This window comes from Meriones unguiculatus, chromosome 15, assembly GCF_030254825.1.
Source record: "Meriones unguiculatus strain TT.TT164.6M chromosome 15, Bangor_MerUng_6.1, whole genome shotgun sequence".
NCBI classification, from domain to species: Eukaryota; Metazoa; Chordata; class Mammalia; order Rodentia; family Muridae; genus Meriones; species Meriones unguiculatus.
The window spans coordinates 61,506,992-61,519,058 of NC_083362.1; the positions used below are offsets into that span (position 1 = coordinate 61,506,992).

General features: G+C 46.3%; 1 protein-coding gene across 2 annotated transcripts in view; it reads left to right on the forward strand.

Annotated features, from left to right (window-relative positions):
• The first annotated feature begins 1,174 nt into the window (after window positions 1–1,174).
• The window catches only part of LOC110566769 (sterol 26-hydroxylase, mitochondrial), a 29,608-nt gene continuing 18,715 nt past the window's right edge, over window positions 1,175–12,067 (forward strand). The window contains exon 1 of one of the 2 annotated variants that reach the window (XM_021664684.2): window positions 1,175–1,295. Coding sequence is in view for 1 of the 2 variants with exons in the window: in XM_021664679.2 (XP_021520354.1) it covers window positions 1,669–1,926 (258 nt within the window). In the remaining variant the exon portion in view is untranslated. Of the gene's footprint in view, window positions 1,927–12,067 lie in introns of both variants that reach the window. The other variant, XM_021664679.2, reaches the window with a different exon arrangement.

The window sequence follows — 12,067 nt, forward strand, 5'->3', positions numbered from 1 at the left end:
TAATATATTCTATGTGAATGTTTGGTTCCCATGGAAGTTGAAAGAGGGCAGCTGAGCCCTGGAACTGGAGTTATGGATGGTTGTGAACCACCATGTGGGTGCTGGGAATTGAGCAAGTGCTCTTAACTGCTGAGCCACATCTCTAGTCCCATGTTTTAAACTTTTTGAAAAATCACACTTCTAGCCAGGCATGGCGGTATACACTTTTAATCCTAGCAGAGGCAGGCAGATTTCTTGAGTTTGAGGCCAAACTCTACAGAGTGAATTCCAGGACAGCTGGGACTGCACAGAGAAACTTAGTCTGGAAACAAGGAAGCAAACAAAAACCAACAACAGCAAAAGACGACTATACTTCTGATATACAGAAAACAAAAACAAAGGATTCATGAACAATATTCCTTTTTTTTTTATTTCTTGAAGTAAGTTTTCTGTCCCATTTTATTCTTTTTGCTGTATTGAAATAATTCTAAAGCCAGGACATCTAGTGGGCAGTCTTTTTTTTTTTTAATAAAGTGTTAAGAATTTTATTTACTATGTGTGGGTATGTTTCCTGCCTATCATCTGCACACCACTTGCATGCCAGCTGCCAGCAGAGGGTTTTGGAAGGCTGTGAGCCCGAGTCCTGTGGAAGAAAAGCCATCTATCCAGCCTCTCCTTCTTTAAATCTTTTGTTGTTGTTGTTGTTAGTTTAGTTTTGTTTTGAGACAAGAGTTTCACAATGTAGCTCTGGCTGACCTGGAACTCCCTAGTAGATCAAGCTGGAGTTTGCTTCTGCCTCTCAAGTGCTGGGATTAAAGGCGTGCATTACCACAATTAGTTCATACAAAATCTTCCATCCCAACATTCTGGGTGGAGGTTAGGGCAGGAAGGTTGGAGTATTGAGCCTAGCGTGGGCTATGTGATGAAACTGTCTTAAAAGCAAAGCAGAACAAACGACAGACAGCCGGGGAAAATGAAAACAAAATCTAAACCCAGAAAAAGGAAAACAAAAGTCAAAAATCCCTGAATCTGTTCTTCAACCTGAAGGTTAGAAAATCCTGCCTTAGCAGAGTTGGGGTGGGACCGTGTGTGTGTGTGTGTGTGTGTGTGTGTGTGTGTGTGTGTGTTGGTAGCAGTGAGGGCACTCTGTTTTTAAAACGTCAACAATACCACAATTTGTTCTCTTTTCCTCCTCTCCCAGGCTCACATGACATGACCTTGGCGCCTGCACTGCTTTCACTCAGCCTCAGCCTCCGGGAACAGCAGCGGGTTCCAGGGCCCTCTGAAAAGTGAGAGTCGCCAGAGATGGCGTTTCTGTAAGTCAGGCAAAGTCCGTCTAGCTGGGTGGGGCCTGAGGATCTTGGGAGCTGACCACCGTGCTTCAGCTTAAAGTTGAGAGTCAGGGAAGTTCTTCAGAACCCGTGGAGGAGCTCTAGGCTTCGCTCTAGGTCGCCTCGTCCACCTCTTTCTGCCTTCTTGGTAGGGGGCTTGCAGCTGGAGAAGGTGGCATTTGTATGTTCGATAGATCCTGTTTGGAAGGGATAAGGAAAGGCTCTGGCTGGCCTTCTATCGGCCCGCCCCCCGGGTCATCTCTGAGTAGCCCGGTTGCCACAGCCGCAGTTCTTCAGACTTCGCTGGTTGTGGTGCTACCTTCCCCAGTCTCTAGATTCAAAGTTCTCGGCACGATTCATGGCTGCGTTGAGCTGCACGAGGCTGAGGTGGGCGCCCCTGGGCACGCGGATGCTGGGCAGTGGCCTCTGCTCACAGGGAACCAGAGCCAAGGCCGCGATCCCGGCCGCCCTCCGGACAGACGAGAATACGGAGGGTCGTAGAACAGGTCAGGACCGGCGGCTGCGGAGTTCGGAGGAGCTTCCGGGCCTCGGATCGCTGCACTTTTTATACCAGCTATTCCTACGAGGCTATGCGCTGCGCTTGCACGAACTCCAGGTAACCTGGCAGCGGCATCACCACCCGGGCTGGGCACTGGGACATGGGAGAGAAGTGGGATAAACAATAAAAGATACAGGGACTTTAGCTCCCTGCTGTCTGAGGCTTCAGCCGTAAGGGTGTGCAGGGTGCAGACAGAACCCTTTGAAATAAAACAGGCGATGAGTGTCAGGGATCTGGAGAACACCAGCAGTGCGGTGGACACAAGCTAGGAGAAAGAGAGTGGTTCGTGCTAACGTATAAACTGCCCAATCTTACTGCAGAGATGCTGTTTCCTCCTACTTCTTCCAAAGGAGTTAGCTTTGGGAGCTTGTTTGCAATCTGCAGGACACATTTCTCCACGGGGGGTGGGGGGTGGAGGGTGGATTACTTCTCGGGAAGTGAAAGAAAAAGCTTAAGGAGAAGTGGATTGAATTCCATCCTCTACCCTGCCTGGCTGAGAGGAGGGTGAGAATGAGGGGCAGAGAAAATGAGTAAGGCGTCGATGCACAGCAGCCAGGCGAGCTACCCCTGTCAGGCTCAGGAGGTATTAAGAGATGGTTAAAAAAAAAAAAAAAAAGAAAGAAAGAAATCATTCTCTGGGACCGGAGAGATGGCTCAGGGCTCAAGGGTACATCTCTCTCTTCCAAAGGACCTGAGTTGTTCTAGTCCCAGCTCCTGTGTCAGTCAGTTTACAACCGTCCAGGAGAATCTGATGTCTCTGGCCTGCCAGGGCATCTGCACTCATGAGCACACAGCTCCTCACACACATGTGCACAATTAAAAAAAAAAAAAAAAAAGAAAAGAAAGAAAGAAAGAATGGGGCCATGGTAGCACAACACGCATCTTTAATCCCAGAGCTCAGGAGGGGGAGGCATTAGAATCTCTATAGATTCCAGGCCACCCAGTGCTACATAGTGTTGTGTGTGTGTGAGAGAGACAGAAACAGAGACATTAGAGAGAGAGAGAGAGAGAGAGAGAGAGAGAGAAGACCAGACTCAGTACCTCTAAGCCGAGAAACAAAGGGGCTGAAAAGTCCTTTTGCTTGATTTCAGCCTCCAGAAACTGAGAGGTCCGGGGAATTCCTAGGGATTAGGGACTGAAGCTTTCTCAGGATTTGCTCAAGATGTAATTCTAGATGGCTTAACGAGGATACCGAGGAAGCAAAATCATAAATATACGGAGTTTCGATTGCTTTTGTTTTGTTAAGACAATGCTCTTAGCCCTTCCTCCTGCCTCAGTCTGCCGAGTGCTGGGATTATGTGTATGCACCATCATGCCCCAAAGATAGATTTTTTTTTTAAGTTAAGATTTATTTTTATTTCTGTGTATGTGTTTGAGTGTTTGTGTCTGTTTGTCTGCCTGCCTGCCTGCCTGTCTGAAGAGGCCAGAGGAGGATCTTTTGGAGCTGGAGTTACAGGCAGTACTGGAATCCAGTTTTGGGTCCTGTGCAAGGGAATTTAACTGCTGCTCCATACCTCCAGTGCTGTGAAAGGTCTTTTATTTATTTTTTTATTAATTACACTTTATTCACTTTGTATCCCCTCCCCCCCGTGGTTCCCTCCCTCCTCCCATCCCAATCCCTCCCTTCCTCCAAGCTCTGCATGCATGCCCCTCCCCAAGTCCACTGATAGGGGAGGACTTCTTTTCCTTCCTTCTGATCCTAGTCAATTAGGTCTCATCTGGAGTGGCTGCCTTGTCTTCTTCTGTGGCCTGGTAATGCTGCTTCCCCCTCAGGGGGAAGTAATTAAAGAGCAGGCCAATCAGTTCATGTCAGAGACAGTCTCTGTTCCTATTACAATTGAACCCCTTGGATACTGAACTGCCATGGGCTACATCTGTACAGGGGTCTTAGGTTATCTCCATGCATAGTCCTTGGTTGGAATAGCAGTCTCAGGAAAGACCCCTGTGCTCAGATTTTTTGGTTCTGTTGCTCTCCTTGTGGAGTTCCTGTCCTCTCCAGATCTTACTGTTTCCCACTTCTTTCCTAAGATTCCCTGCACTCTGCCCAAAGGTTGCCCATAAATCTCAGCATCTGCATTGATAATCTGCAGGGCAGAGCCTTTCAGAGGTCCTCTGTGTGAGGCTTCTGACTTGTTCCCTCTTTTCTCCTTCTTCTGATGTCCAGCCTCTTTGCCTTTCTGGATAGGAATTGAGCATTTTAGCAAGAGTCCTCCCTTTTAATTAGTTTCTTTAGGTGTATAGATTTTAGTAGGTTTATCCTATATTATATGTCTATATGAGTGAGTATATACTGTGTGCATCTTTCTGCTTCTGGAATAGCTCACTCAGGATGATCTTTTCCAGATCCCACCATTTACCTGCAAATTTCATGATTTCCTTGTTTTTTTTTATTGCTGAGTAATATTCCATTTTGTAGATATGCCACAATTTGTGCATCCATTCCTCCACTGAGGGGCATCTGGGCTGTCTTTTAAAAGAGTGCAGATGGCTGAAGTTTTAGGAGAACTCTATAAACTCTATAAACACCTATAAATTCTGAGCCGTCCCATGAGAAATATTTCTTAAACTTTTTTTTAAAACTTATTTTTATGGGGCTGGAGAGGTGGCTCAGAGGTTAAGAGCACTGGGTGCTCTTCCAAAGGTCCTGAGTTCAATTCCCAGTAACCACATGGTGGCTCACAACCATCTATAATGAGATCTGGTGCCCTCTTTCTGGTGTGCAGGCAGGACATTGCATACATAATAAATAAATCTTTAAAACAAATAAAATTTATTTTTATGTTGTGCATGGTGGTGCACACTTTTAACTCAGCACTTGGGGAGGCAGAGACAGGCAAATCTCTATGAGTTCAAGGCCAGCCTGGTGTACAGAGAGAGTCCAGGACATCCAAGACTACACTGGGAAACTCTGTCCCAAAAAAAACCCCAAAAATTATTTTTATGTACATTTGGTGTTTGGACTACATACATGTCTGTGTGAGGGAGTCAGTTCCACTGGAATTTGAGTTGCAGACACTTGTGAGCTGCCCTGTGGGTACTAGGAATTGACCTAGGGTCCTCTGGAAGAGCAGTCAATGCTCTTAACCACACTGAGCCCTCTCTCCAGCCCCCATGAGAAATATATTGATCTTCACTTTATGTGCTTGTGGTTGGTGTGAGTTAGCATGTCCATAAAACCCAGTAACAGCATTATTGAGGAAGACTGTGTTTCTGTAACCTGCTTTGTATCAGTTAGAATCGGCTTGTCATTTAAACTGTCATAAACGCTAAGATGGAGAACCTTTATAGTTGAGTGTCCTTTGGGTGTGGTCTGCTCCCAGAATTTAGGCTGTTTTGTTTAACTATAACACAGCGCTGAAGAGTGAATATGTTGTGATGAAAAGGTTTATTTCGTTCACAGTTTTGGAAATGGAAAGCCCAAATAGGTGGCTCCATTTAGCTAGTCTCTGATGATGGGCTTTTTACTCTATGTATCATGGTGGATGACATCTCATGGCACAAGCTTGCCTGTGATGTAGAAGAGAGAGGTCACATGGTAAGAGAGGAACTGAGTACGTGGAAAGAAACAGGCTTGCGTCTTTATAACAGCCTTTTTTTGTGAGAATTAATTCGATCTTGGGAGCCCGGGGTGGGTATAGCCCCAACTCCTTCTTTTAGGATCCACCTCTTAGAGGTCCCAGACCCTTTCAGTACTGAAAGGTGGATCAAGCCTTCAACAAACACACACCTTTGAGACAGAAAGACCACATCCAAACCATAGCACGCTACCCCAACACTCCAATTTCATATTCTCCTCCCAAGGCAAAATGCATTCATTTGTGCCAATAGTCCCCAAAGTAGTGTTTGAGCACCAGTCAAAAGTCTAGAGTCTAGGTTGTGCATGCCCGGAATCCTAGCACTTGGTGAAGCAGAGGCAGGTAGATCTCCGTGAGTTCGAGGCCAGCATGGCTTACAAAAGCAAGTCCAGGACAGCAAATGCTACACAGAGAAACCCTGTTTTAAAAAACCAAAACCAAAGTCTACAGTCTGATCTGACACCTTTCTGCTATTATCCTGTAAAGTAAAAAACTTACCTGTATCCAGCAGACAACAGGGGAATGGGATAGAAGGGGAAATAGGTCAAAAGAGAGAGATAACAGAGCCTTGTAAAATTGAAACCCATCAGTGTGAGTATGCACTAAAGCCCCAAGTCCTGCATCCTGTGCACACTGGGTTGGGGGTGGTCCCCCAAATCTTCAGCAGCCTTGCCTGCTGGGCTTCTCCTGGGGTCTCGGTTATGGCTCCGCTAGGCCTTTAAATGAAGACTCTGTGGTGCCTGTGCCCCTCTGCCAAACTCCTGCCTAACTACCTAGGCTTGTTTTTTGTAAATTTGTTTGTTTTAAGGTACAAGATGGGTTTTTTTTTTTTTTTTTTTTTTGCATTTATTTTGTGTGTGTGTGTGTACAAGTGTACACGGGCGTGAGCATGACATGACAGGTGACCAGAGAACGACTTACAGCTTTCTCCTACCATGTGAGTTCCAGGTATCTAACTCAGGTTATCGAGCTTTGCAGCAAGCGCCCTAAACTACTGGCCAAGTTGCTAGAACGCTTCATCCTTCTCTTCCCCACCTCCTCCTCTTAGCTCTAACACTCTGAACCACTGTGGTCCCACAGCTACTGTGTTCTGGGTGTATGGGACATAAGCTACACGTATTCTGTTAGGACTTTTAGTTTACCCTCTGGTGCATCAATGACACCAGCTGCACGTGAGCCCATTTAAGCAGTGACCGGGTGGCTGGCTGCGCTGGGAAGGGAAGAGCTGAGGCAGGGGTGCCCTGGACGGTGGCAGCTCGCAAGTTACCCTGCAACCATTCTATTTTGGAATCTCTGCGCCTGAGGTGAGTAGGGCAACCTGGATAATTTGTGGGGTGCCTCAGGCCTCCCTCACGGTACCTTGACGCACAGTGCCTCTGTTCTTTTTTTTTTGTTTTCGTGTCTCGTTATTTTGAGACAGTTTCTTTGTGTAGCCTTGGTTATTCTAGAACTAGCTCTGTAGGCCCATCTGGCCTTGAACTCACAGTGATCTTCTGCCACTGCCTCCCAGCTGCTGGGATTAAAGCGTGCCCCACCGCTGCATGGCCTAGCGCCTCTGTTGTTGAGTGCTAATCCCAGCGAGTGGCCCTGCAGATGCTCCTCGCCATAGTTGTTTTCACTCCTTACACGTAACTTCCATATCCACATTTTCACCGTCCCTCCAAGTATATACGCCCTTTAAGAAAGGGCTCTTCTTAAAGGACCTGAGTTCGATCCCCAGCACCTACATAGCAGCTCAAAATCGTCTGTAACTCCAGTTGCAGAGGGTCTGACGCCCTCACACAGACAGGCATGCAGGCAAAACACCAAGGCACACAAAAAATAAAGATGAATAAATCATTGGAGGAGGAGGAGGAAGAAGAGGAGGAGGAGGAGAGTAGGGCTGGGGATGAAACCTGGACCTTCTGTAAGTCGGGCAAGCACTGTACCCTCCTCTTTTCTTCTTTTGTATATGTGGGGGTTGAGACAAGAGTCTTACTAAGTAGACTGGGCTTGTTGCTACCGCCTCTGCCTCGAGTATGCTAGGATTATGTATACCATTACACTCAACAGCTCTTGTCTCTTAATGATAAATCCTGCCTTTAGGTCATCATCGCTGCTTCCGAATCTTAGTAAGCGTGCTTTAAAAAAAAAAACCCAAAAAGTTCTTCTGTATATTTCCTTAGAAGTTCCTTTCAAATGCCCTAAGTCATCACCCTTAAATTTGGCCTTCCACAAACCCTGGGGCAGGAAGGCAATGCAGCTAAATTCTTTGTCGTTTTGTGAGAAGGTGGACCTATTCTCATTTGTACCTGTGACCTCGCCGGCAAGGCCTTTACTGTGCGCCTTCTTTGTTGTTGTTGCTGTCTTGTTTTCCTTTTTCAAGACAGGGTTTTCTCTGTGGGTAGCCCTGGCTGTCTGGGAACTTGCTCTGTAGACCAGGATGACCTCTCACTCACAGAGATCTGCTTGCCTCTGCCTCCCTGGTGCCGGGATGAAAGGCATGTGCTACTGCCACCCGGCACTTGTGCACATTCTTAAACATGTTCCGGTCATTGCTGTTTATCCCGTCTCTGAGAAGGCACGGATCCTTCCGCAGCTACCTAGAACGCCTTATTTAAAGCCATGCAGACCTCCCCTAGTCTGATCCTCCAAACCCTCCCAACCGCTGCCACTTGTCTGGCTCCAACGCCACTTCCATATCCTAGGCCCCGGTGTCTAGGATACCATCACAAAACACTTCCCCACCACAGTAGGAGTTCCCGTCTGCATCTGTTCTGCGCTAAGACAAAGCTTCTGAGGCCCAGCGTCTCTAGCTAGCCTGGTCTTGAATCCCCTGTCTCCACCCTTCAAGGTTCGCACTACAGGCGGGCCTCTGAATCTTCTCAGCATTTATGTGAGATCTGTGGGGGCGGACTCTGTGCTTTAGCCACTACCATAGGACCAGCCCCTGCTGTAACTTTTTAACACCATGACATTGGGGCCCAGGCTTCCAGCTCATTAACCTTTGGGAGAATAAAACCTGTCCGCATCGAGATCCATGGGGTCATAAAAGTTGCCATTGTGCTCTCCTTGCCTTGTCTTGGCTCTGCTGTGTTGCAGAAGCTGGTTGAAAGCGTTGGTGTAAGTTAATTGCCTCGCCCTTGGCCTATTATATGAGTCAGGCAGAGGGTGCTTTGTCCCAGATAGCCTCACCCCTAAAGCCAGACTTGGGGTCCCTCCTACCCAAACAGGGTGACTGTCACACAAAAGGGAAAGCGAGCCAAGCACAACACCAGTTACACACCGGATGTCCGGAAACAAGGGACCCCAGAAGGATAGATAGGGCAGGCAGTGCTGTGTGGCACCCGCCTGAGAGGCTGAAGATGCCAGCATGCCCAAAGCTCTGGGTTCTAATCTCAGCACTGCCAAAAGGAAATCAATGAGAAACAGCAGGGTCTGGGTAGATGGCTCAGTGGGTAAGAGCAATTGCTGAGCAAGCATGAGTCATGAGGATCTGAATTCTAGTCCCAAACACTCATGTGAAAGAGAGAAAAAGAAAAGAAAGAAAAAGAAAAGGAAGAAGCTGAGCATGGCCACTGTAATCTATTATTCCAGAACTGGGCTGGGGCAGAGAGAGGTAGATCTGAGGAAGTCACTGGCCAGTCGGTCTAACCAAAATGAGGAACTCCAGGTCTGGTGAGAAACCTCGTCTTGAGAAAATAAAGTGGAGAGTGATAGAGCAAGACTTCCTATGCCTTCCTCTGGCTTCTGTCAATGTGTGTGTGTGTGTGTGTGTGTGTGTGTGTGTGCGCGCGCACATACACATTAAACAAAATTGAAAGCATCTTTTTTACCACTGAGCTGTAGCCCTAGGCCTGCATTTTACTTTCTTTTTGTTTGTTTTTTGAGACAGGTTTTCTCTGTGTAGCCTTGGCTGCCCTGGACTCACTTTGTAGACCAGGATGGCCTTGAACTCACAGAGATTCCCCTGCCTCTGCCTCCCTGAGTGCTGTGGTTATAGGCAAACATCACCATGCCCAGCTTGCATTTTTACTTTCTAATAAAAATAAGACCAAGTATTCTGGGAAAAGGATGCAATGTGAACATACGTTAAATTACATATAAAAAAATTTTTAAAATATTTATTTAATTACTTTATGTGTATGTGTGTGTACCTCTGTGATTTTATGTACTATGTGGGTGCTGGAACCTGAACTCCAATCTTCCTCAAGTGTATTAAGTGCTTTTAACCACTGAAATATATCTCCAGCCCCAAATTTACATATAAGTTTCTATTAAATTAAAATTTTTGAGGTTTTGCTTTCATTTTATGTGTATGAGTATTTGCCTGAAAGCATGTCTGTGTATTGTGTGCCTACAATGTCCTATGGGGCCGGAAGCTGGTATTGGATCCCCTGATACTGTAATTTCAGATTGTTGGGGTGCTGGGATTGAACCTAGTTTCTCTGGAAGAGCAGCCAGTGCCCTGACTGACCTATCTATCATTGCAGGCCCTCTCTTACATTTTTACCTTTCAAAAGTATTGATCCTGAGCATGATAAGATATTGTTAATATTGCTTGTTCCAAATTCCATGTGGCCCCCAGTAGCCCTTACACATTTGTCATTTTGTGGATTGGGTTTCCCATCATTGTTAACATGGCTGAAAGACTGGACTGTAAAATGAAGGGCTCAGCTTGTGTCCGTCCACCTCTGTCCCCCAAGTTCCTGGTTCTGGGGTCTGCCTGTGTCCCAGGTCAGCATCTGCTGCTGGTCATCCACTCTTTGTTCTCACTTTTGCTCTAGGACATGGCTTGTTGACAAGGCTGTGCATGCTGTTCTACTGAGCTGCCCATCAGGCTGCTGGGCTGGGCTGCTGAGGGAGTTGAGTGTGCTCATAAGCAGCGCTCACAGTTTTCTGAGTGTGTTACAGGCAAAGCCTCTCGAAATCAATGGGAGTTCTTACTGTCAGGATCCCTGGAATGAGTCCTTGAAGTCTATGACAGTTCTGTCTTCTTGCATAAAAGTGGATATTTTTCAGATATTGAAGTAATCATTTCACACTCGGACAAAAACGTCTTTTTGTAGGGCTTGAGGCACATCTCTATGATAGAACATCTTCTGAGCATCACTAGGTTCTGGATCCCATCTCCAGCCCTGAAAATTAGTGATGATAAAGAAATACATATAATAGAAACATGAAATGCCTTTCACTGGAGAATAAGTCATATGCATTCATACTGTGGAGCTCTATGTAACAGTTGCAGTGAATGCATAACCCTTTTTGTTGTTGTTTTCTGCTTTGTTGTTGTTTTCAGTATAGGGTATTTGTCTCCAGTTGGCCTGGTCTCAGACTCACTATGTAGCCTAGGCTGGCTCTGAACTCAAAATCTTCCTGCCTTACTTATGGTTGAAATACTGGGATTACCACAGTGCACCACTATGCCCACCTCCAGCTCTCTCTTTTAAAACTCGATCTCAAGTTGCTCTGGCTGATCCTAAACTATTGAGTTCAAGTGATCCCTGCCCAGCCCCGGTGCTGGAATTATAGTAGTGCTTGGTCTGCATGCTCTTTGGTTCAGTTTCCAGTAGAAACATCTTCACAAATAAACTGCATGCAGTGCCACTTATTGTTGCAGGATATCTGATCCCATTGTGAATACCATTGTTTTTACAGCTGTGAGCTGTAAAAACCTGTTTCTAATTGTGGTGTGGCTCAGTCTTTGATCCTAGGGCTTTCTGTTTACTGTAGCAAGTACTTGTGGTATGGCTCAGCCCTAGCACACACCTTTAATCCAAGAACTTTCTGTAAATAGGTCGAGAGGCAGAGCGAACAACCAGACTGACCGGATGTCAACGTGGACAAAAACAAAACAGAGAGTGAGAGGAAGTCCAGAGGACAGATAGACACACAGGAAGCTAAAAGGAGGGACATTGAGTTGAAGGGTATTTAAAACAGTGTGGAAAAGGAGAAGGGCTTTTTCCTTCTAGATGTGAGCTAAGTAGAAGTGGTTTTTTTCCTTCTGGGACGCTGGCTAAGTAGGTAAGAAAGTCAGCTGGGTGCTTTCTCTGCCTCTCTGAGCCAGCAGGTTTTTACCCTAGTACCTGGCTCCTGAGTCTTTATTGGTAAAGTCGAACGATTGAGATTTTCTTCTTCTTCTTCTCTTTTTTCAAGACAGACAGAGTTTCTCTGTGTAGTCTTGACTATCCTGGACTCACTTTGTAGACCTTCTGGCCTCAAATTCACAGAGATACTCCTATCTCTGCCTCCACGAGTGCTGGGATTACATGATGGGGATTTTCTGAATTTTTCATAGGGCCACTGGCTTGATTAGGTGTAGCAGGAGGTCACCCAAGCCCAGGTTCAGAGCAAGGGGAAGCTGGAATGTTGTTAATTATTTGCCACCTCCTGTTCCTTGGAGATGTGGATTCTGCTTGTGTGAGGAGTTGGGGTTAATTCCCAGTGATGGCGCTCTGATGGCACTGAGACAGCTGTCCCATCTGCACTCCCCTGCCTGTGACCCAGAATGAACCATCTTTCTGATATTTGCTAACCAGATTAGCCAAAAGTGACCTGCCATTAGGTCACTCTTGTTTATACAGCTCTCAAGGCCTGCCTAGTTAACTTCATAAAATAGCGCTTGGACTTTGTGAGTTTACTTT